The sequence below is a fragment of the Melozone crissalis genome, unplaced genomic scaffold (assembly GCF_028551555.1).
Source record: "Melozone crissalis strain CALT ecotype California unplaced genomic scaffold, PUWL_Pcris_2 ptg000027l_1, whole genome shotgun sequence".
NCBI lineage: Eukaryota > Metazoa > Chordata > Aves > Passeriformes > Passerellidae > Melozone > Melozone crissalis.
Window position 1 is genome coordinate 53,814,645 of NW_026535805.1, and position 26,309 is coordinate 53,840,953.

A 26,309-nucleotide genomic window follows, 5' to 3' on the forward strand; every position below is an offset into this window, starting at 1 on the left:
CAAGTCACCTCTCAGCCTTTCTTTGATAGACTCCTTGAGTTTCATGTCAAAGGTTTGATTTGCAATCTGGGGTCATTTTGGCAGCTTCCCTTTGAACTTCTGCTGGTATTTCCACATGTTGACGCAGCACCCAGGACCTGCACTCATCTCCCAGCACTGTATACAGCAGCACTCGCTCTACCCAGCTTTAGCTTGTTTTCATTTTGGTGTCGGGACATGTTTTATATCCCCAATATTGCACTGACCTTTTATCCAGAGCACTGTGATGTGAGCTCATGTTGTGCTGCTCTGAGTGATCTCGTTTATGTCCTCCTCTGAGAGCCTGGCTTTCTAAGGGAGCAGGGCTGCTATGAGTGTGCTTGCTCTGTGTCTTACTTTGTATTTAAAATACCACTGCTGGCTTGAGACAGTTCAACAGAGATATTCAGGGAACTGATAAAATAGCTCCTTCTGTAATATTTTGTAGCCAGTAAGTGTTAAGCCCCCTGCAGCCTTATCCGGAGAGATTTTCTATTACCTGGATTGTTGATAGATGTATTAAATAGCATTGGAGAAGAAGAAATGCTTGCTGCCAGTGGCCTTGCTGAATGATACCTTCTCATTAACAACTACATTTTGAGATCTGTCAGTGAAGCAGATTTAATCTCCCTGCCATGTGCCTTGTTAATTCCATATAATGCCAGCCAAATACCTTGGAGAAATTGCAGTATATTACAGCATCACAGCTGTCTTTAGCAGCCAAGTGTGTTGTATTACAAACCAAAACAAAGAACCAGGCTTCCCAACACCTCTGGTGGACTTGGCAGTGTCAGGTTCATGGCTGGATTTGAGGACCTTAGAGGTCTTTTCAAATCTAAATGAGTCTGTGATAACAGGGTGGTTTAACAAGCTTCATTTTCCAGAAAAGTGCATTGATTGATCTTCATTATTTTATTAGCATCTAGTTATTTGTTGATGAAATCCCAAATTAACCACTCTGGTATTTTGCAGAGGACCAACATGAGGCTAAGTGAGACCACTTACCTTGATGCTGGCACTTTGCAAAATTAATTGCTGCACTGAAATTCTCCTTTTCACCTTTTCACAGTACAGAAACACTCTGGCAGTGCCCTGATCCATCCTCAACTTGAAAAGTTATTAAAAATCAACATTAGTGGTTCAATCAGCTTCTCAATGAAGTCTCTAAAGACACCTGTGTCTAAGACAGCTGCATTGCTGGATTTGAGAATAAAATTTCAGTTTCCATCTTTCCTTGCTGCCAACAGTAACTGCTTTTGGTCCCTCACAGCAGAACACAGACCCAAACCTCCTTGCATCCTTCCAAATACAGATGAGAAACACCTACCCAATTGGCCTGTATTTTACTTTGCTACCTCATCAGTCTCATCAGCAGTGGTTTTATAACTGACTCAAATTACAAATTTTGTCCCCAAAATTTTTAAGTGCCTTTCTTTTTACTCCCATCAGCCCTCAGCACTGGTTCCCTCAGCCTCTTATACCAGCAGCAGGTTTTAAACCTATTTGTTACTGCTGATCACCCATCTTCCCTACTTCCACACTGATTTATTTAGGTTTTGTCACAAGCTTTACATGTCTTTAGGCTGAAATATTTTTCCTTGACTGTTTCCCAGTACGTTCAAGAATCTTGGAAATGGTGCCTTTTTTGCTTCCAATTATATGTATTTTTTTGGTGACCATTCCACTATAAATGTAGGTTTCCTGACCACCTTCAGGCATTAGAAAAAAATGTCATTTAAAAGTTTGAAGTTACTTTTTATGGATGGGTGGCAAATTCTACTTAAACAAAGCCCATTATTATGGAGCCCAAGCACTAGGGAACATTTAGGTCACTGGTTCACTTTCCTTGGTTGTTCTGTACTGTAGGGTGCAGAGCAAAGCATCTCTTCATGTCAGAAACCCTGGCAAGTTTTCAGGTGAGGTGCTCAGCCAACAGCTGAGATCAGCCATGCAATTTCCCTTGTATATTTAACCGACTCTTGCCACTTTTTACAAACCCAAGATGTTCAAAGAGCAGCTCATCCCTCTCTCTATGAATGGATGGGAAGATGCAGGAATGTATCAAATGTCCAAATCCCTCATGTTTCATTGTACAGCTTAGGGCTCTAATACTGTATGGTATTGTGCCTGTTATTTCTAGTTTTCAGGAGAAAAATATCATTCTATGCTGCCTGAGCACTGCACTCCTCATCCTGCTTTGCCTCCTGCTGGAGTGGAGGGACTGGGAAGATGTTTCCTTAGCAGGGGAACAGGGCAGCAGCCACTGGGATGGAGCTGGCTTGGGACAGAGCTGGTGCTCTGACCCCTCTGCTTACAGCAATATCTGCTCCAACAGCCAAGAGAGGGTGCCCCTTAAATTAATAAAAGGAAGGGAAAAAGGTGAAAATGAGAAAAAAAACAGCAAAAAGAGAAAAACTGAGCATGATTTCTTAAAAGGCATTTTCTCATGTGCATTGAAGTGAAAGGCTAAATCCAAGTTAAAGCATGGAGGTGTTTTCCAACAGTAGGATGGGCGCCAGGGACACTCCTGGAGCAAGGTGCAGTGGCTGAATATCTGGAAGAAGTGGGTCTGCTGTGGGCCCTGCTGCTGCCCATTGCTGCTCTGTCTCCCACCCCAGCCAGTGCTTTGCCAGGACAGTGCCTGGCACAGCCCCTCCACCCTGGCTTGGCTCAGTGCCTCACGGTGCTGCTGCATCAGACATGGATGACAAACCCTCACCTGGTGCCTGTGGCATGTCTAGAGCCCAGCTGTGGCTTTTCCAGGGAAACCAGCAGCTCAGCCCTTCCCCAGCCTGGGAATCTGCTCTGGGAAGGGCTGGCTGTGCACAGCGCAGAACAAGCCCGTCTTTCAGTAGCAGCCATGTAAAACTATTTAAAAGGCCTTTAAGTGCTGCCAGTACCTGCAATGGCTGCCAAGTTTTATTTTTGTCAGGCAATTGGTGAAATTTGTTCAACTTGAGACCACAATCAGGGAAGGGAGCCCGAAAAGCAATCACAGGCACCTAATAAATAATAGTAATTAATACCCATGTGTAGTGCTTACTCAGGATTCTTTTTCTTTCAAGGAACTTTCAGCTGGTTAGCAAAAACATTCCACATTATGGTGGTCTCTCCTACAGAGGGTATTTATCATCCTCTAGTTGCACATGGCAAACTGAGAACAGCATTCCTGTAATCACTGGAGGAGCCCAACTCACATCCCACCCCATGATCCATCGTGCCTGAACGTGAGGAGACACGTGAACCATAACAGACTGCTGAATGTACACTTTGGGAAATGCTGTGTGCCTGAGCACGTACAGAAAAGAGATGAGGAAAAACCCCAAATGGTTCACACCTCCCTTCCCCTCTCCCCTTCACTTGTAGTAGCTTATTTGTCAACAGAAAATGTTAAGGCACCGGTAATTCCATTTTAAAGTTTTTTCTCACCTGCAGAACTGCCTGGAGTGGTTCATGTTGGGACCTGCTTTAATATTGCCTTTCTCTGGGTCATAGATGGTGGTTGCTCGTGCATAAGCTCCTCCAAGAATAAAGATGAACCCATTGAGAGTGACTGCAGGAGCATATTTGTTATCTGTCAATGGAAAGCAACACTGAGATCAGTTTTAGGCTCAGGTTTGGAGACTGTTTTTATATTTATACATTCCCCTTATTTATAGATAAGTCACATTTCTCTAAACCTCCAAGGCTAGGGAAAGAAAAATGAGGAAACCTTTCCTGGTTTTGTTCTCCTCTCTCCAAGTTCTCAAAGGCACTTTTAAAGTTCATTACTTCTTCATCCCCCAGTATGTGCCTCCCTCTAAACTGGTAAAGAACAATTATCTTCTCCTGAAGCCTAATGGAGTCACCAAGAAAGTTCCACAGTTACACATGAAATTAAGATGTCAGATTTTTTCAGAATTTTGCATTGCTGCAAATTTTAGCTCAGGTGGTTCCCATGCCTGTGCAGCAGCTAAGTATAGCAGAAACCCATAGCACAGAGACCCCCTTAATAATATCCAATAGTTGATACTCTTTTATATTGTGCTTTTGCTTGTGGGAATGTCACCCATGCATTTTCACAAGATTTTCTGAGACCTGATTTCTTTTTCACCTTTATCTGTCTCATAAATTCACCTGCATTTTTATTTTCAGATGTGTATCTCAAAGCAGTCCTGTAATTTAGCAACAAACTGTGTGAGGTTGGGAGTTTGAAATTAAGCAAATCTCTCATCCTGCAGCAAGTTCAATCAGATTTTCTGAGGACACTTTAAAATTCTTGTTAGCTGTGGCACTATTAGAAATATTAGTAAAACTAATCATAAATTATTGAATAAAATAATTCTAATCTAATTAGTTGGCTTGTCCCTTATGCTGCTAGCACACCATATGCACATTATTAAATATGAGCCAGTTGGGCTGAAATTTCTCATGATGATGTCTGTCTTGATGAGATACAGGTTTTTAATCAACATTTCTGTGGAACCAGTCAGTAGTGCCTGGGAACAAAAGATGGGACAATACATTCTTTGAGTTAAAATAAGCCTCACAACCAGTTCTCTAAGAGGCAGGTGGCTTAGCCCTTTGGGGTGTGAAGGGTATGTTTCCTGGGAGGCCATCCTGGGGTCGGGGGACACACAAAAATTCTCCATTTGTAGTTATATATAAGTTAAAGCTTTTCCAAAATCTGCATTTTCATGTGCTCAGGGAAGGTTGATCCCCCTGCATCTCCAACAAGGAATCAGACTGGACACAATCCTGCTGGTTTCAGCCCCTGCAGCCTCCTCCCAAGGGGACTTGCAGGTAGAAGCTGGAGAGGAGGTGAGATACCACCTTTACTGTGCTCTTACATCTCTGATAGCAGCCTCTACATAACACCAAAGGGGTTTATGTGTTTTCCTCCCAAAGCTACAGCATTATGACTGTGTCCTTTTAGGAACACAGAAAAGGATGGGCTTAAACCAGATCTGGCAGCTTTATTTTGGGATCTGCTTACCTCTTGCATGGTGTGTTGCAACCCTGAGGGTCTTGTAAAACTACCTTATTCCATTAAATATTTAACGGAGATTTAATTTGACAGGAGTTAAGCAAAAGCTGATGAACATCTCCAGAAGAGAGGTATCTCCTTAACTGCAGTTTCAGCTGGTAAAACTAGAATGAAAAGAATGGTTTTGTGCTGTCTGCTTCTGTCCCAGCATGGCCATGGGGTGGTGTGGCTCAGTTCATCCCACCCCACACTGGCACGTGCCCAGGGGGACCTACAGGGGTGAAGCACCCAGCAGGGAAACAGACAGAACCTGTGTGATGGGTTAAAGTTGAGCTCCTACTACGCCGAGTATCTACAGGCATATGTCAAAAAACCATGGCTGTATTAGGAAAATGTCACTGATCCTTGGGAACAGATGGCAAGAAACTAATTCATCCAGAAAATAGAACAAGGAGTATTCAGTTTCTTCACTGTGCCACTAAGCCACTGTAATTCATCAGAAAGGCTTATCTATCCCAACAACCTGGCTCTCATCCCTTTCCAAATCAGACTTGCATATGTGACATTTTTTCCACTTAAGACACTCACCAGAAATTTTCCATATTTAATTATCACATCTTCCTGGGTGTTTTTTTTTCCTCTGACTAGCACTGTTTTGAAGGAGAATGAAGCTCTTGCATTAAAAAAATCCCCTCAGCTCCCAAATCTCACAGGGAAATTATTTGGGGCTCCCTCACGGCAGAAACAATGACTTCTCAGGGGACTGAATCACTGACTTCACATTTCTTTTTGTTAAAGAATGAGAGGGAAACCCCTTGAGTATTTTTATAGTGACTTTTTTTTCCCTTTTTGAATAGGCAGACAGTCTGATATTCTTTTTCTTTCTTTTTTAAGAGGCAATCGTGTTTGATACTCATCAATTTTTCAATACATCTCCTATCTGTTGTCTTTTTACTGCTTTTGTCTTTTGCTCTAATTTCATAAATTGGTTATCAAGTGAGTCTGAGACACAGAAACAGAAAAATCTTTGCTGTTTCTTTCAGGAAGAGAGCTGTTCACAGAGAAGTCCCTAGTTACTGATGAAGACACAGCAAAAAGACATGAGGGACAACTCCTCAACAAACAGGTAGAGAGGAAGCAGTTTGGGGTTTTTTTTTGTTACCTTGGGGAGAGAAATTGTTCATGGATACCAGGATTTTGGAAACCTCAAGTCATCATTCCAGATACTTTGGTGTGAATGACCACCTTCAATCTTTAACCTTACTTCATCCCAGGTGCAACCCACACTCCTCCTGTGGTGGTGTCTTTTTCAGGGCTTGGTATGCTCATGCAAACTCTCAGGAGACTCCAATTTCTGTCACTGTTTGAAGTCCTTAACATGGTCCCAGTGCAAGGTAGCTGCTGGGGAGCCTAGTTTGGCAAAAGCATGTTCTGGTTGGGCTTTTTGGTCAATGTGCAGCAAGCTGGAGAGGGGCTTCTATGTGTCAGAGGTTTCTGTGGGATACAGTGGGACCACTGGATATTTCAAAAGGCTGCTGGAGAAAAGGAAGAGGGGGGAGAGGAAGCATGGAAACAGAGAAGCAGCCTCCTTTCCTCTCCAAAGTATTGGACAGAAAGTGTTGAGGCTGTTTGATATAGTAATCGATTTCATGCTGGAAAATCTTAAATGGGATTTGTCCAGGTCAGTGAACACACTGGAGATTAGAAGGCAGAATAAATGTAAATGAAATAATAGGTAAAAGGTATCTTCTCTCCAAGTGGATAACATGGTAACATCCTTCTCCTTTTCTGTTGCTACAGGAAGATTATCCAGTTGTTCTATTCTGTGACAGGCCATTGGAGGAAGGAGTGTGCACTCCATGGCAATCCTTGAGCCAGGTGTCCTTCATGCGGGGTTGATGATCTAACCTGCTGCTGTGCTCCTCACTTAGGGAGGACAGGCTGCCCTTGGGATGTGTTGGTGGCTCTCACATCTCTCCCTACATTACATGTCCAAGCAGCACAGTCCTGTTTTCCCTTCTGTGATTGCTCAAAGATCTTACACCTCCTCCCAGTAATGCACTCAGTCAGAGACTGAAGGGGCACTGCAGTGAATGACAGCAGCACTTCATACAGAAAAAGGTTATTATAACCAAGCTGGTTAAACATTTTTATTGGGAAGAGGAAATGCAGGAGGGACACCAGTCCAGGCAGAACTCCAACCAAATTGTCTCCTGGCAGCTCTGGGTGCCCAGTGGGGAGGTTGATGCACTCAATGGAGCAGATTAGAGAAAGGAGTTTGGTTAATACAAACTAAGCCTGCCTTTAATAGTAAGTGCCCCCTCTCCTCCTTGAACACCCTGCAGACAAACTGAAGAATGGCACAGCCACAAGATAACCAGGAGACTGTGATCTCATCCTGAACACAGCTCGTGAGGCCCAGATGAAGCTGCTGCATGATCAGTGAGGGCTTGGATGTCACCCTGCAGGCTCAGAGCTCTCCTGGGAGCTGATCTCTTGCAGATACACAACTGGCTGCCAGCCCTATGGATTCCCCACGGACCCTTGAGCAAACTCTCCTTGGAGACCCCACAGTGGAGTGTCCTCACTTGCAAATACCACATTTTGTGTATGTGTGGTGGGCATGGACCATGCAAAAGCAGGAGGCTTCACCTGTCCCCACAGGGCAGCCTTAGCCTCAAATTTATGGGCACCACGTTGGTGACCTTCAGAGTGTTGGAAAAAGAACAGCCATGGAGATGAAGGAGAGGTACGAGTGAAAGGGACATTGAATAAACAGCAACACAAAAATACTGATTTTGCAGTGCAAAGGGCAGAGAACGGGTAGAGAAACAGTGAGGAGTGGAAAAAGTAATTCTGAAGGGAGCACATGGCATGTACAGAGGAGAAATAGGTGGTAAAGAAATTCAAACTTAGTAGGTTGAAAAACACTAAGAACTGGCCGTGGAAAGAAAAACACACTGAAGAATGAGATGAAACACTCATTGCTGTGGGACTTTCAGGTGAAAGCCAGCCATATTCCCCCACAAAAATACCAAACTATTGGCCTTGGGAGAGTTCCAAGACATGTATCTGATTTTTCTTGTAAAGTCAAAAAATAAATAATTATTATTATTCATTTTAGCCAAAATAAGCCATGGAACAGTGCAGTAAAAATGTGCAGATGCTTCTAGTGCTGTTTTCTAGATAGGTCTTGCATTCTTGGTCTATGATTGTCCCACTTGGGTGGGACATCTGACATATCACTGCAGCAGTAAATTGTATGGTGAGGAACTAGATACTGGGATTAGAAACCAGAAATATCTGTAGATCTTAGATCTCTGTTTTCTGGTTCTCACCAGATTAAAAAATTTAATAATCATGGTAATTAAATACTGGTTTTCTTACAATCCAAAAACGTTAATAAAAACTTTTAATTCCACACCGACTGTTCAGAGTATCAAAAAAGGTATAATTTATTGCCCTGTCACCAAGGTACAATGTGAACTAAAAGGCAGTGACCAAGTAATTAGACTTACTTAGAATACCTGACTTCAGCATGTCCATGGCCATCTTGTTAAATAAGACAAAGCTCAGGAAGCTGGGCATGGAATACATTTTTAGCACAGCTATATAGGACATCTTGTCCAGAAATGGAAAGGCAGATGCTGCAAGTACATAGCCCTGGTTCATTTACTCATGTAGGACTTTTGTTTTCACATCTAAAAACATGAGATGGGGATGTGCAACATGGTTTACTGCAAACATGCAGTGTGAAAGCCGTGTGAGGCTCCCAGTGACATCCAGCTGTGGGCTGCACTGCTGCTGAAACATCTGCCCACTCCAAGGTGGGAAGGACTGACACAGGGCAGAGGATGGGGCATTGAGGAAGGCCTTCTCCTCCCCAAATGTGGATGTGTGTGACCGACACTTGCCCAAAGATTTCCACAGCATCTGCATGCAGTGTGTCAGTGAGCCTGGGTTCATATCTACTGCTCACAGGCATCCACGTCCCAACACCTCCTGACAGCCGAAGCATAAAGAATAAATGGGAACTGAGAGTGAATTCACTGTTCAGGCAGAAGAGCAAGGGCTGAGCTACATGGACTTGCTATCAGTCCCCAGACTGCATCTGTGCACAGGCAGGATGTCAGTGTCCAGCCTGCTTCACCTCCACTCAGACTGGACAGAACATGAGCCATGGTTGACACCAGTGCTGCCTTGGGTTAGGCTGGCATGTGATGCTTTGAAAAGATGGACCTTTTGGGTTCAAATGTGTGCCACACTGCATTCAACTCACTATCATAAAATACCACAGTGAACTGAGACAGGTGCTACTGGTCTAAAAATCTCCACAGACCTTGGGGGCTTTCAATACCTGCAGCTACTGTTGCATATCTGAGCATGCTTGAGGCATTTTTAAATAAACTGTTGCCCTGTTTGAGGTCAAACAGGTTTCACTGATCTTTGGGGTGACTTTGTAACAACTCACCATTAGACATCTCAGCTGCCTTAGCTCAGAGGTACACCCTAGGAACTCACAAATCAACACAAAGAGCCTCTGATACTGTCACAGGCACCCTGGCAGTGATCATGTCAGGACTGAACCCAGCTCCATTTTGCAAAAGGCTCCTTCTACTTCTTCTTTCCTTTAGTCTGTACTGTACCTGTCACTACATCTAGTTCTTGGGGAGATACTTGAAAAATACTGGTGACACTATAGTTTCTGTAGAGCTGGAGAAATTAAAATATATTTCCAAAATTCCCACTGCCTTGTAGTGAAGATCAGGCATTACACCAGTTCACATTCCCAGACATTCACCATGGTGGTGCCATTTTTCAGACTTTGTGTTATTTTAAGTTATTTGCAAGTAAATTGACCTTATGCATTACCCAACAATGAACTCCTTGTTTTATCATTTATTTTATGCCTTCAGCTTAACTAATGAACTTTGCTTACCCCAAGAAAACATAAATACTTAACTTCACGAGTATCTTTAATGTATCTTTGTACTATTAAGAAATAATAGTACAACTCAATTAGAACAATGGGTGATGAACCCAACTCTGGATGGTTAAGATGATTTTTTTAAAGCACACATGGAGTTGATACTTGCTAGATTCTAACATGCCCAGGGGATGATTCCTTAGCTCCTGTGGCACTTGTACTATTACAGTAAGGAAGAGGAACATGACTTTACATAAAGCACTCATTTTTGCAGGTTTTTTTTTTTTTTAAATTAAAGGAGCAGCAATAGCTGAAGCCATGCGATGGAAAAAGCTGGGCAGTGGGGCTGTTTGTGCTGCTGTCTTACACAAACGTGCTTTTGGCAGGCTCACACCCTCCTGTTGGGTGCCTCACGCTGCATCCTGTGCACGTCACCCAGCACGTGGGACCGGCAGCAGCGGCGCCGTCTGGGCAAGGGAGGCTGCGGCCACTGAGCGCCAGCTCCTCCTGACCTGATCTACCAGGACCCCAGCAAAAGGTTGGAATCATTGTAACAAGCTGCAAAGGAAAAAGCAGCTTATTCTAAGTTTCTGATTTTGCTTAGGACTTACCTGAATACCTTACAGCTATCCTTCTATGATTACTTGCTATTCCTATTGCTCTAAGGCTCAGTAATTTTTTTTAAAAATGAAGTCACAGTTTCAACACAAATGGTTGAAACTGGAACAGGTTGCCCAGACAGGTTGCCCATCCCTGGAAACTTCAAGGTCAAGTTGGACAGGTCTCTGAGCAAAATGAATTGGTCAAAGATGGCCTTGGTTATTGCTTGGGTTACGTGGCCTTTAAAGGTCCCAAACCACTGTATGATTCTCTGAACTAGGAGGTGAAGGCAAACCACTCTGAAAGCAGCTTCTCTGCAATAATGTGTGTGAGTTGTTTCTTTGGCCACTTGGGGTGCAGCCAGACTGAAGGCTGGCAGAGCCCAGCGCAGAGCAGATGACCCAGGTCAGCTGTCGCCTGCAGGAGCATCCTCGCCTGGCTGAGTGCTAAACCTCATGGCCAAAAGCAGCCGAAACACTCAGGATGCAAATCGCCACAGAAAGCAAGTAAGTTGCAAACTTCTGAGTGCTGTTCTAATTTTGGAAGGAAGTCACCACCTCTGACATTGGCTGGTACACTGGAAAACCTGGTTTTTCGTCTTGCTCTTTATGTTTGGTGAGCTCAAGGGCTTCATAAACTAATAAACAGAGTTTTAATAAACTACATCTTGAAGCTGTCAGCCTCTGAAGCACATATGACTATGGACACCACTGATAAATTCCAGTCACTAAATGCTGCCTGTCACTTCCCACAGGACAGGCAGCATTTTAACAAACCCATGAGTGATAATCCACTACTTGAGCAGTGCTGAGCCCACATGGACAACACAGGATGTCCGCATGAAGTTTCACTGCGCTTGGAGATTTTTTAAATCTAAAATGGCTAGTTGTTCATATCTAGTTAACTGATTTCTTTTCTTCTCTGCTTTGAACTCATCACTGCTGTTTGGTAACTTGTGTGTATTAATGAGTGACAATTGCCTTCAGCAGAAATGCAGATAATTGCTTCTCTGGTATAATACCCACACATTCCTGCCAGTATGTTACAAGGATATCCCCTCCCACCCCACAACAAGGCATTCAGATACCTGTAGCACAGAGATCTGCTGTGATGCCACACACTCTTACCAATCATTGGGGACTCTATGAAGCTCCAGGAGTTGGTCTGAGGGATGTAGGACTGCAGGACCCCCGCGGCTCGGCCGGCCTCGTTGACCCCTCCGAAGACGTAGATCTTGCCCCCGCACACGGTGGCCGCGGCTGAGTGCACGGCCTTTGGCAGGGGGGCGATGGTCTCCCACTGGTTGGTGATGGTGTCGTACCTGGGGACGACAGCAGGAGCAGTGAGCTGAGCTCAGCAGCACTGGGCAACACAGACAGGCACAGAAAGGTGGCTTGGCAAGCAGAAGGAAAGCAGAGGTGGAAATGTATTTTTTTTACCATCTTTCAAATTCAGCCACTTGGTAAACGGTGTAATGAATGCTTTTCTCTAAGATTTTAAAACATGGATAGAAGCCCAGAGAAAGCTGGTTCTGTTTTCTGTATATGCCTCTCAAATCTCATTACAGTCCAAGGTGCAGAAACTCGGGACATCTTTGTTGAGATGTCTTCCACTGATTAATTTCTTTTAATGAGTATACAATGAGATTATTCTTGCTAATCAGTGCAGAGATATCCAATAGTGACTGTGGGCAGGCAACTGTTAATATACTTCAGCTGTTCAGCTTGTGGAACACATCTCACCTGCAACATAATGCAACATGATGGCTCCTTTTACTCCAGTTAACTGACCAGCAACTCTCATTTTGTGCCAGAATAAGTTGCTTCCATTTAATTTTCAGTGGGCAAACCAAGCTACTGCGCTTCATTTCAGGATGCTGTAGTTGTTAATGCTGGAGTAAGATTTTACCATTGCATTTGTATTTGACATGAATCAAACAGAAAAGAGTATGCATGAAAGTGCTAAATTAGTTTTAAGGTCATCAGTATCTGATTTAATTAAGCCATTGACCATAAGGGATGTACAGTTAACAATCCATGGATGAAGATTCATTTTAGACAACATCACAAGTACAGGCATCCCTTTTTTTTAAAGATAATGTGGCAGGGATCCAAATAGCTGTACTAAAATGAGTCTTGGAGACAGTGGAGAATAATGTGATTTTTAGGTTTCTGTATTTCCATGTAATGACAGATGCAGTCAAACAGGAGTTTCCTGCATTGTGATTTTTCAGAATTGTTGACTGCCAGAACAGAAGCCCTCACCACCCATTCAGGGCTTTTGCTCTTAAAGACAGTGATATGCAATATGCAAACATGAAATGAATTGATGAACATGAACCCATCTGCAAAATATGATTTGGCAACATGGGAATTCTCCCTATGTAACATGTCCCTCAAATTTTCACTGCTCAAACTTAGAGAAAATAAAAGGGAGGAATGATAAAAATGGCATAAACAGCAAAAAATAATGTGCTTAATAAAAATGCACTAATGAGTTTCTAAGTAATATAACTGAAAGTAATTAACACATTCATAAAACTGAAGCAAAAGCAAGAGGGAGGCAAATTTTAACTAAAAAAAAAATAAGGAAAGTCCCTTATAATGAGCATGGAGAACTGCCTTGTATGATGCTCTAAATTAGTTACAGAGAAATTAAATTCATCTACAACAGGTGATCAAAGGGAAGAAATATAACAAGATTAAACAACATGGTGCTGGGAGCATTCACAGTGACACACCTTTGCTGGGCTGATTCTTGTACCAAACCTGAGCCTGCAGATGCATTTTGACTGCACAAGCAGCTCCGCCAGGAAATCACCACATGGCTGCATCTCCTGCATTCACTCACAGCACTCAGAGGGAGCAAGACTCACATCCACGCGAGCAGATATGCAAAAGAATCTCACATAATATAAAGTTTCACACATTGCTTTTGGGACATATTTTGCTAACTCAGCTACTGCAGTAATTGGTAATTTAATTCTTGATGTCTTGTTAAAAAAATTGGCTATAATTGGGTATAGAATGGGAAAAACAACAGAGCTGAGAACTGACCTAGTGTTCTTTCTCTTGTTCCCCCTTTAGGACCATTCCACCTGTCAACTGATACATTTTGTCTCACACCATCTACTCTGATTTAGCACCAGGAACATTTGTGGGCAAAGTGGTCTGAGATGGGGGTGGTGAGCAGCCAAGTCCCTTCCCTGTTGCTGGTACAAGTACCTGGCACACTTCAGCTCCCAAGACAAGGAGATTTTTGGCAACAACTTTCTGGGTGTCCCAATATGTTTTTGGGAAGAAGGGGTTATGTCCTTCACATATGCTGGGGGTTGGGTGTGGCTGAGGCCTGCATCCATAGGAATACTAGAGAAAGGTTCAAATTACAAAAACAATCATCTTTTTTTCTGGATGAATGTCCTTGCCTCAGGTCCCACAGGCTCCATTTTTAGCCCACTTCCACTGCTGTCTGTTCATGCTCTGCGATGACAGAGTAGATCTTTCTTTCCCCTACTGTCCTTCACCTGCCACTGAAAAACCAAAAACGGCGAGTCCCACTTTATCTGCTGAAAGCCAAAGGCTGAAAATCTACTGGATACAGGTGCATGTGGTGAAGCTTAAACCTCTACTCTTTTCTTGAAGGTCATTTGGTTTATAAAATCAGTGAACCATAAAGCAGGTGGAAGCAAGTCCTTGTTTACCTAACATGGCCAGCTAATGTGGGTTTTACACGGGCTGCTTCGTGAAGCAACTCTCTTGAGTGTCTGCCCTAGTCCTGAGGCTGAAGAGGAGAAATTGATGCCTTCAAGGCTTCCTGACAGCTGTTCACCAAGTCCCTTCATCCCCAGGGAATTTATTCCTCCAGTTCACTCCATCCTTGCAAATTGGGTAGACTTGATTTCTAGTCTGCTTTGCTTCAGCTTCCACCCACCAGAAAGTTTGTTTCTTTTTCCCTGTTGGATTATAAAGCTGTCTGCTTATCAAATCTCTCTCTTTCACATATGGACGTGCAGAAAATAATAAAGTCAACTCTTTACCTTCTATGGGATAAACTAAGTAGTCTAAGCTCCTTAAGTCCCTGCAAGGCAGGTTTCCATCATTTTGGTCAATCTCAAGTCAGCTCTTAATGTGTTCACACAGGGATTTGCACCAGATTAACTAAATTGGTTTAAAAATGAATGAAGGTGAACCTTTGTAACCTCCCAGGACAGAAAATACTGACACCTGCTTTACCTCCCTGCCCCAGGGCTTTTCCATCTGTTGTGTCATCCCTGGCACTGTGATCACACCATGGCCACTGGAGCTCGTGGGGCTCCTGGCTGCCTGTCACACCAGCCCTGCTCAAGGGCCAGCAGGGAGGAAACTGATTTAAAGAATAATCACTTTGATCTCTTTCCATTAGTCAAGCTTTGCATTCGAATCCCCTGTTTGAAGCTGTAGATGGAGACATAATGTGAGCTGGCTTCAAGCCAAGACAAGGTTTTTCTTCCCTCTCCTCCGCTGCTCCCTCCTGGTGCGTCCATGCTTGTCCTTGGCCGTGGGCCTACCGAGCCCATCCAATTTGCTGAACTTGAATCTTCAAAGACATCTCCTTTCCCATGGCTGACTCCTGGTCTGCAGTCCTTGCATGCTATGGACTCATGTGTGGTTTTACACACTTGCCCTCACACTCCTTCCCTGCCCCAGCAACCTGCCAGTCCCCAGCCCTGCAGGACACGTGTCCCCACCTGTCATTCATGTGTCACTTGCTCTGGGCACAGGGATCTCATCTGACCCTTGTGCACTCACTACCTTCTGATTTATGTATTATTCACACATACCTTATATATTTTTAGATCTCTTATATATGTGTATATGCACATTATCTGTATATATAATGTATATATGTATGTATATGTATAATTTATATACCCATGCTACAACAAATGATCCGAATCCAGCAGAAAATACAGCTCAGGCCTGAAGAGAGCACATGCAGAAATAAAACCTTGCTGGTTTCCACAACTCTTCACTCTTAGGATTTTTTAATTTGTGGGACTGATCTTCCCTGTCCTTCCTTCATTTCATTCACCTGCTCCTTCCTTGCTCTTTCCCTATCACCTCAGTATTACCAGCAGCAAATCTTTCATTTCAAGCTGTGCCACTCGCTTCACTGCCTTCTTGACTTTTGATCTCTTCAGTACCTGGAAACAGTATTTTTTTTCCTCCTCAGTCTCTTAATTTCTCTCCTCCTAGGTTAAACAGCCATATGTGTATCTTCATTTATTCACATTATAAGATCCTTACATCATGGTCAGCCGCTTATACACTGACCATTTCTGTCAGTCTGCAGGAAATCCTTCAGTTATTTAAGCATTATTTAATTATGTTTGCAAGAAAGCTTCTATTTAAACTAAAGCAGTACAGTGTCTTATTGAACTACTCTTCAGATAATTCACATATTTAAAATCACAGTAATGGATTACTATTTTTTGCCTTTTTTCTTTTCTTCTGACAGGCTTAAGAAACTATCCTAAGACAAGACAATATATGCGATTTTCTTTCATCTACATAAGATCTTTTAAAATCATTGAGTCCAGCCACTAACCCAGCACTGCCAAGCCCACCACTAAACCATGTCCATCAGCACCACACCTACATGACTTCTAAATACCTCCAGGGATGGTGACTCCAATGCTCCCCTGTGAAGCCTGTTCCAGTGCATGGCAATTCTGGTGAAGAAATGTCCACCTGCCTTGGGGGAGAACCCCTAATTCTAAAACAAGAAGTTCTGAAGCAGGTTTTAAAATGTATAAAGCTTATTCTTTACATGGATTTTTTTAGGCTGTCTTCAACATATGCACTGCCATAAAAGTAATCTCCCAATTTTAGACAACATTATTGCAAAAGTGCTGTCAGGTCAAGGGGATTCATCTTCTTCTGTCCTTCAAACATATAATAACCACAAAGCACCCACATTTCCACACTTCCAGTCACATACATTGTCTTGTCAGCATACACAGCCTTCTCGGCTCTCAAATTGCATATATTACAGGGCTCATCCATTATCCAAAGACCTAGTTCGTGGATCCACTTCATTTCACCAGCTCCCAACTCAACTCATATCTCAGAAGAAGACAGAAAGTGTAATACCTTCTTGCCTAACACCTAATGACTTGCTTCCTGTCACACAGAACCTTGCCAGAGGGGCTTGATGGAGAACTGCAGCCATGCTGTTATTTCCCTAAACACTCATTGCAAAAACATAACTTTCCCTGAATATATACCCATGCACAGCCACAAAAATGGACTTATAACTCAGCCCCTCTGGCACATGCATATTATTTTAAGATGAGTAACGAATGACTTCTATTCATCTGTTTGTGATTGATAGTCCCATATTATCCATCGAGATGGAATTTTTGCTGCCTCTTTACAGACAAATGGCAGATAAAAGGTAAAGAATCTCAGCCCTCTTGAATTTGATGGGAAAACACCCGCTGTTTGAAGTGGCACCAGAATTTCTGGGTGAAGCTGCACCCTTCAGCATCAATGACACAACTGAAAGCACAGAGAGAGGGACACAGGAGCTGATGCCATTAATCATTATGAGTCCAGTGGTCCCTACTAGCTTTAATGCTTTGTAATGGTGCAGCAGATGTATGAACTGCAGGCATGTGGCATCATGTATAGCTAAGGTGGCCTGACATTTGCTTTTAAAAAGTAAGATGCTGTAAAAACCATATTTGTAAGATTTTAACCATTTAGGATCAAATATTACAAGAATTCCATGAAAAACAAGTGGAGAACAAGAAAGAAACTGGGAGAAAATGCTATGTTCTCTGTCTTTAAAGACCCACTGCGGTGAGACACCCTGTAGACATCATCCTCTGGGTCTGCTCACTGGTGAGGTCAGGGTAAGTCACTTTGGAGTGGAGACATGCCCTTCACCATGCCAACAGACACACGTCAGAACCTGGCCAAAGCTGGGCATGGTCACGCTTGGGCTGACTGAGCAAGCAGAAAGCAAAATATGGTTGGGAGAGATAAGCTGCATGTGCACCAGGGGAGGTGGTAAATGGTCCAGCGAGGGAGGATGTTCAGTGCCTTGCCCTTCACACTGTGGTACAGCCCAGGACTGCAGGGTCAGGCCTGGATAAGCCCCTGCACCTCCATCTGGGGGCATAACAGGACTATAATCTCAGAGGCCTCCTAGAAGGTGAAAAACTACCCCAAAACCCAGGAGTGTATGTCTGCAATTCCACACTGAGGGGAGGAGTGATAGAGGTAAATGTAATTTTTGGCATCACTTGACATAGAGCATATGACCATGCCACATTATTTTAATTTAGTGCTTTTATATGACCTGCTGAAACGACACAGAGGTTTACCCCTTACTGAGAGATTGTATCACACTGTCCCATCCAAACCAACACAGTATTTGAAAGAGGAATGTGCAATCCACACAGAAATATGTTAGGAGAAAGTTGGTTTCTTTTAGCTCTAGAGGAGGAGAGGGAAGAAAAGCAGAAGCAAAAAGTGGGCATTCACTGCTTGTAACACAGCAGCCAACTCAGCAATTAAAAGTAATTTTAGTTTGTATTTTAGTGAGTTTTTTTCCCAAAGCTGCAATCCAAATTCAGAAATCCTCACTGCTTGCAAAAATAAGTACAGCAATTTAAATTCCTGAGCCCTGCCTTGTCCAAATGGGAAGGGCTTTTGTGTGAAAAGGCCTGACTTTGTTCAGCACTGCTAGGAGAGTCAGCCTTCCCTCACCTTCATTTCTGACAGCAGATCCTGAAACATCCTTTCCAAAACATAGCTTCAGCCATACTGTGCTTCACTTCTGTCACCCCCTACTGTCATTTGAATATGAAGAATAAAAAAGGAAACATCCCCAAACTTCTCTCATTTCCCAGCATAGCCCAAAGGAGGCCATGTTGCACTTTTTCCGTGGCTCTGTCTCACAAGCCACTCTATAGACAACAGCAGATTAATTATAACCACGGGTTTAGCAAATCCCCATGACAAGACATCCTTATTGTGGCTGAGACAGTGTGCACTGAAATGATAGAGAGGAAATCTGCTCCTTTCCCACATCCAGGTCTCCTGGTGGGCTTGCTACAATGGAAAACCAGCACTGCTGCTCTCACTGAGCCAAGCAGGGGCCACCAAGGGCCTGAGTGTGACTTTGCAGGCTGCAATGTCATCTGTGGTGAGGGCTGGGTGACTGACATGAGAGGGGAAGGACTGGCAGGGACTCTGCTTGATTTAGGGTTCATTCTGCTGACCAACATTTTGGATGCTTTAATAGAGACCATAAGAATCAGAGCACAGACAGAAATCAGGCCCAAGGAAAACTGAAAAGAGATAATTTAATCAATGACAACTATCAAGACTCTTCAATAGCATTCTTTTGCTGCTCATCTTTATCAAGAGATGGAATGAAACAGCATCTCTTTCCTGGGCCCTTTTTTTCCTGTGCTCACAAAAATAGTTCTGCCAGTTAAAAATTTACTGACTTAAATTATGGGATGAATACCTACAGATATCAGAAACAAATTTGCTGAAAAGGATGAGATTTGTTCCAAAGCAAGTTCCATGGGCAATGCCCACCTTAAGTTCTGGGTGAAGGAGGGGAGCAGTGTTCACATGCTGTGTTCACTGTTATGACTTATCATTCATTCTTTGCTGTCTGCACTTCCCTGACGGCTGAAAGCATCATCACCAACACCAGTTCCCAAACTTTTGAAAAATGTGTTGTTTTTTCTTCCCCTGAAATCCTTCCTAATGGCCTATCTCTATTTGTCTTGACTGTTGAGGCAACTTTTACTGGAAAATGCCTGCTTCAAAATGTTACTGAAGAAGTATTCAAATTCAGCATTTTAACTGACAAAAATACTTTTGGTTGCCACATTCACTTAGGAAAAACATTTCCCAAATATATTTCCCAATTAAGTGTTTGGAGAAGGCTAAGACTGTATTGATATTTTCAGAATAGAATATTCCAAAATAAACTGCATTTTAAAGTGAATTCTATTTTTTAAATGAAAACATTGATATAGATATAAAATCTATGGCTTTATTGAATGCCATGGGTGACAAGAAATCAGTTGGTTTTGGAATTTTACTTAGTGAAATATTTTTGTTCCTTTGTGTTTTTTTAAGTTCCATGTGAAAAAAATTACATCTGGAGTCAACTTGAAAAGAGAAATTTCCATTCTCTCCCATCTTTGTTCAGCCAGGAATTCAAAACTGTTTCCATTTATTATTGGTTGTTTTACTGTGAACTTGGCAGGTCCCAGCCCCAGGCCAAGACCACCAAAGGGAGGATCTTCCAGTCAGGTCAAGGCTGAGGTGCTACACCAGGAAAACACATACAAGAAACTTGCTTTGCTGTTGGTTTTTTTTTGGATTTAAAAGGAAAAAAAAATACTATTGTGGTCTGTAAAGACTTTCATCAATACTAAATTCAAAAGGAGTTTATTAGTTCATTGTATAACCTGGAAAAATGTCCAAAGAAGCTTAATTCCTCTCTTCCCTCCCCTGAGCAAAGAGAGAAGCTGGCAACTTTCCTCTTTGGTTTTGAAACAATGCTTTCCACTGAAGCTTTTAAATGGAATCTAATCCTGCCACTTTCCTACTTTCTTAGCTGTTATAAAAGGTTATTTTAACACATACAGTCCATTTAATGTGCCCTTTAAAAGGCAAACAGTCCTTTAGCGTAGCATGAAGGAAAAGCTCCAGCAAACACCACGTTGTTTGGTTTTGTGGGTTTTTTTTTCAGGTGTGGGTTTTGTTGTTTTTTTACCTTTCCACATGGTCAACGTTGCCTGCCACACCGACCCCTCCAATGGTATAGATTTTCCCGTCGTACACCAGGCTGTTGTGTCGACACCTCGGGACGGTCATGCGGGACACGAGGTTCCAGTTGTCCAGCAGGGACATGTAACACCAGACATCGGCCAGCGTGACACCCGCCTCCATCCCGCCTGGCACCCAGAGAAAAGGGAGAGTTACCAGAGATCCTGCCACGGCAGCAGCTCTGCGCACAGCAATCAAAGCCAGTCACAAAGTAAAAACTCTTCAAATGACATTTGACTAATTAAAATAAATCACCCTCAATACTGAGCATCTGTTCCGATGATGCATATCTGTGTCATTTATTCATGTGCCCCAAAGGCTGAGGTTTTTTTAATAAGATGACATACAGAAATCAAGATGTCAGACTACGAGGGACACATACATAAGGGGATAGACCCTTCTCAGTGTTCATAAATAACTTCCAGTCTATTAAATTACTGCAACACTTGCAAGAAGGTGTCAGGAGGCTGAGTGAATCTTGGCTTGTGAGACACAGGCCAGCCTGAAACCTAAAATGCTTTAATACAGTGATGTATTTGAAGCAGCACATGTATGGGCACAATAAAGTCAGTGCTTGGACTGCAGGCTTAATTTCTAATTTTCGGGGCAAATTTCTTATTTATTTTCATTTGCAGATAAAAGACAGAACCAGCTGTACCACTCCTGTAAAACAGTTCAAGATGATCTCATGAAACATTTATATTGATCACTTTTTAACTTCTGCTTGAAGCTTCCAAGGTTGCCACTTAGTGGGTGTCTTACTATCCTGTTTTGAAGCAAAAAGAGATGAAATGATTTGTTTGGGACCACACTCAGAGTCAATGGTCAAGCCAGGAAAATGAACTAGACACAGTTCCATGGTTTAATGAGAAAATCAGACTTCCTCCTTGGTATTTTGCTCTCCAAACCTATGCTATGCAGTGCAAGGTCCAGTTCTTGGAGCTTGCAGCAGGCCATTCTCACTTCTGTTGGCTCCCCTTCACATTTTTCCTGTGTCTTCTACATCTGAGCAAAGCAAAATATCAACTGACTCTTAGCTGCATTTCCAGCTCTCCTGATTGCAGCCACCAAATACCATCCAGTCACTCATCCAGATTCAAAGGAAAGAGCTGAAATGAGCTTTAAAATTAGGACTCCAAGCTTTCATTACTAGGTATGGCACAGCCTAAAATGGCTGTACATACTGGAAAGCACCTCAGCTAAGAATAACTAAAAGCCAACATCTGACAAAAGCCTCCCCAGAAGACTTTTGCTCCAGCTGCTCTCAAGCATGGGCAAACAAGCATGGGGAAAAAAACATCAAGAAATAATTTCCAATCAATTCTTAGGGTCTCTATGCAGTATTAATGGAGTTTAACACCACAGGCAGCAATTTACTGCAGAAAATGCACTGAGAGAGCTCGGCATGGGAAAGGCAACAGCTGTAACCCCTTACTGGTACAGATGCCAGGTGCATCTGTGCTCCCAACGACATCCTCGGATCACACACATCCGCACCTCCCTGCCCAGCCTCCTCTTCTAATCATCCAGCCCCACTCAGCTGCCATCAGAGCATTCTTGCATTGTCTGGTGGAATTGCTATTCCCCCTCTAGCCAAGCAGAGGTACCAACAGACTGCAAAAATCCAGATACTGTGATGCTCAGAGCATGGTGTTGTCAGATACTTTGGGAGTTAAAGCCTTTTAAGGAGCATGGTCTCAGTTTCACCAAAACTAAGAAGATTATAGGGCTAGTGACTACTGTCAGAAGAGAAGTTTCAACAAGTACAAAACATGAATGCTCCTGTAAGCAAATACTTTAAGTGTAGGTCACATATTCAGCAGTTCAGTCTGTCTGTCTCAAATTCCATAACCTACCATTTAGATTCAACTACAGAGAGTATTTTAAATTGTGTTTCTATGGCAGTGAAACCTCTTTGCATGCTTGATGGTTGTCAGACCTATTTTCTTCACATTGCAACTGTAAAATATTGTTGTTGACTGCTCTGAGAGTAAGTTAACACTGCAGAGACATGAAGAATGATAAAAGCAGGGGAATTCCTCTCTCCCAACATTACTCCTACCTTTTTTTTTTTTCCTCTCCAGGAGCAGCTGGGTAAAACTCATTCAGGTCCTGCTTTGTCTGGGCTGCCTGTATTGTAACTTTTCTCCCAGCCCAGTAAATCTGGGGGGTGAATGGATTGAGAACAGCCCTCTAGAGGAGGACTGGGGGATACTTGTGGAAAAAAACCAGCAAATGACCCAGCAAAGTGCACTTACAGCCCAGAGAGTCAGCGTATCCTGGGCTGCAGCAAAAGCATCAGGACCAGCTGGTTGAGGAGGTGATTTTCCCCCCTCTGCTCTGCTCTTGTGAGACCCCACCCTGAGTACAGTGTTCAGTTCTGGGGTCCCCAGGACAAGAAGGACATGGACCTGTTAAATTGAGTCCAAGGACGGGGTGTGAAAATAGTCAGAGGGCTGGAGCACCTCTCCTACACCAACAGGCTGAGGTTGTTCATCCTGGAGAAGACAAAGGTCTGGGGAGACCTTATGGTGACCTTTCAATACTTAAAGGGAGCTTATAAGAAAGATGGAAAGAGGCTTTTTATTATGGCCTGTAGTGACAGGATCAGATATAAGAGTTTTAAACTGAAAGAAGGGAGATTTAGATTGGACATAAGAAAGAAATTTCTTACATTGAGGGTGGTGAGGCCCTGGCACAGGTTGCCCAGAGAAGCAGTGGCTCTCCCATCCCTGTTGAAGGCCAAATTGGATGGAGCTTGGAGCAACCTGGGCTAGTAGAAGGTGTCCCTGCCCATGGCATGGAGGGATTGCATTAGGTGACCTTTAAAGGTCCTTTTGAATTCAAACCCTTCTGTGGTTCTGTTTCTATGGAATCTGCTGCTTACCTGAGAGATAGATGTTGTCTCCAGCGCTGACCACGCTGAAAAACTCTCGGTCATAGAAGGGCAGGCTGGCCAATGGGTACCACTTGTTGTTTTGAGGATTTAGGCAGGTGACTGCTGTTAGAGCACGTTGGTTCATGCCAATCATCTGGCGACCCCCAACTAAGACTATTACCTCGGCTACTCCTAGGATTCAAGGAAGAAAAACAGTATTATAAAAAAGTGGCATCTCTCAACCAGGCAGGAACCCATCCAAAAATACTCATCAGTCAGGGAAATTTTAATGTATCGTATATAAATCTGTTTTAGAGTCTGCAATCAAACCACGAAGGGTGAGAAAAAACAGGAATGTGTGTGTAGGGGGAGCAGTGGGTGAGGAATGACACTATGTACACTCTTGGGAGAACTAGGGAGGGAGAATGCCATCTGGGCAAAACTTGGGGGGGGTAGAGAAGAAATAAAAAGGCAGTTCCATGTAAAGATGTCCATTCATTTCAACAGTCTGTGATTGAGACTTGCAGGTAGCAAATTTCTCTTCCATTGAAGAAAATGGGCATTTTGTCAAGGATTGTGATAGCTTTGGAGCTTGGTCATTATCCAGCAAAAGCATGTTTGTACTTTAACCTAAATAAAATCTTCTCACATTAAAAGCTAATGTCTGGAGAAAGTGAAGCTATGGTTATGGATCTTCATCCTGACATTCTTTCTGCATGCAGTCTATTAATATATAATTTTCTGGTGGGTTATTTGTTTTGTTTTGTTTTTTTTTTTTTTCCTGGGGAAAGCAGATTTCCCAGACCCGGAAAACATGTGCTCAAGTCACAGATCATGGTACTGATCTACCAGGTGCTAGGAAACATGACAAAGATGGCCCCTTGCCTTAATATAGTTATTTACTGAGATTTATCTGTGCTGGAAGAGCTCCCCCAAGCCCGTAACACGCAAGGTGTCCAGCAAGCCAAACTGTCTGTTCATGCAAAACTTTCAAGTCCACATCTCTGAGGTTTTACTCCCACTTCACAGCCAGAGCTGAGTCATATCTGATCTCTGTGTTACTCCAAACTCCTCTCCAGACTCATTCCCACAGAGATGGGTCACAGTATAACCCTGGGATGTTTTCTGACTCCATCCAAGAGATGGTTGGCATTTAGCTGAAGTGCTAAAAAACCTTTTGCAGCAATTGGAAGCCCCTGTGCAATGTGCTGCCAGGAGAGGTAGGCTCAGAAGAAGGACCAGGAGGCCACAAGCTGGAAGGCATCACCGTTTCAGGAGCTGTCTCCTGCCTGGAGCCATTGCTGAGATGCGTTACAGTTCCCAGCCCACAGACAAGTGTGCACAGGTGCGGGGCAGGAGCGAGACTGCCAGCGAGAGGGATTAGGAGCAGCAGCGGAGAGAAATGCGTCTGCAGAGTAATGGATTATCGTCACTCTTCATTAGCATTTTCAAAAAATGTATTTGTGTCATTCAAGCAAGGTTACTCTCTAAAAAGTTATTAAGATAAAGTGCTGTACAGTTTAAAATAAATATTTCTCAGTAACAAGAGATCATTATTTTTGCGCCGTACCAGAAAATCTAATCACCTGTGCAAGACATAACTTGATTATAATCAATGACCTCGAGAGGGCATGTGACATGCAGCAGCGAGTCCACAAAGGGTGTTTAGAGATCCTTTGTGCCTCCATGAATGCTGTTGATATGCAAAATAACATGATTCTATATAATTAGAGTCTGACCTAAAAAACTATAATCACCCTCCTTTACCCTGAGAGAATCACTTTTCCCTCATCAACAAGCTTCTGGAAATGGATCACATTACACCTACAATTTTATATACATAAAATAAGCACTTTTCAAAAATCCCTTCAAACATCACACCATTAGTCGTTTTCAATGAAAGACTTTTTAGGGTAGATTGTTATTGAAAGTCCTCTACACTTCGTCCTTCTGAAAGGTGCCTTGATGAGGCAGTTTCCCGAAGCTGCAAATGCCGTGGTTTGATATGCCATCTCCGTGCCACATTAGCATCAGTGGCAGTGACAGAAAGTTTTGTCTGGCTTTCTGTTGTACTTATGGGAGGCAGAAGTACAGGCAGCATGTTAAAACAATTCACCTGCTTCATCAGACTCCTTCTTGGATGCAGTTTTCCTATGTGGCATCTGCATTCTCTGTTCAGCCAATATTTAGGACATTTCTCACATCACTGTGATATGGGCTCAGCTGGCAAGGTGGGCACTTAAACTTTTTAAGAAGACTTGGTTTTTCACAGCTGCTGTGTTTTTAAAAGGGAGTATGTTATGTGAGATCCATTTGTTCTGGAGGCATTAAACAGTCTGATCTAGTACTCACCAGTATAAAAATAACATATTTACACCAGCCTCACCATATAAAAATATTATATTTACAAAGGGCTGTGAAAGTGAAGGTGTTTGATGAAGATCAGACAGATGCTCCCCACAAGAGGCTCCATGGCAAAAAAATCAAATTTTACACCTATTTCTACAACTAGAGAAACTGAGGCAAAGGGCTTATTTTCAGGATAACAGAGGAATGTTACAGTCTCTGTCAAAGACAGTAATTCCTCAAATTTAGGCTCCTTTTAAATCCCAGTTCAGAAGCATATATCTGAACACCCATGTCCACCTATTATGAGAGGCTCCTAAATTCTGAAGGGAAGTAACAATGGAAAATTGAGATGGAAATACCAGCAGATTCTGGGAAGGAGCCAAGGTCTGTGCCCTGTGCCAGGACATGTTGAGGAAATGTGGAACCAATGGGTTGGTGTGGTTGAAGGAAGTTTTGCTTTACCTGCAGAGAGCCTTGGTCGGGTCCTCGGTGTCTGCATCTCCTGGCGGGCGTGTGGCAGCATGTGATAGCGCTTGGCTTCGTTCACCAGGTCCCGGCAAGCCTCCGAGGACTTTATCAACTCCTCATTGTCAACAACATTCAGCAGATAGCTGGGATGGATGAAGGGGAGCCTCACCACTGCCAGCAGCTCCGCAGCATACTGTGAGAGGGGGGAAATAATAACACATGCAGCCTTCAGGTCAGAGTTCAGCCACTTGGCATCTCCAT

The 26,309-nt window shown here is 43.1% G+C and overlaps 1 protein-coding gene across 3 annotated transcripts in view; it reads right to left on the reverse strand.

Annotated features, from left to right (window-relative positions):
• Positions 1 to 26,309, reverse strand: part of KLHL29 (kelch like family member 29) — a 387,532-nt gene that overhangs the window by 10,374 nt on the left and 350,849 nt on the right. For all 3 annotated transcript variants that reach the window (XM_054279557.1, XM_054279555.1, XM_054279556.1), the window contains 5 exons: positions 26,043 to 26,241; positions 23,241 to 23,423; positions 20,301 to 20,481; positions 11,639 to 11,832; positions 3,448 to 3,592 (listed from right to left, as the gene is read on the reverse strand). In XM_054279557.1, coding sequence (XP_054135532.1) covers positions 3,448 to 3,592; positions 11,639 to 11,832; positions 20,301 to 20,481; positions 23,241 to 23,423; positions 26,043 to 26,241 — 902 coding nt within the window. The remainder of the gene's footprint in view (positions 1 to 3,447; positions 3,593 to 11,638; positions 11,833 to 20,300; positions 20,482 to 23,240; positions 23,424 to 26,042; positions 26,242 to 26,309) is intronic.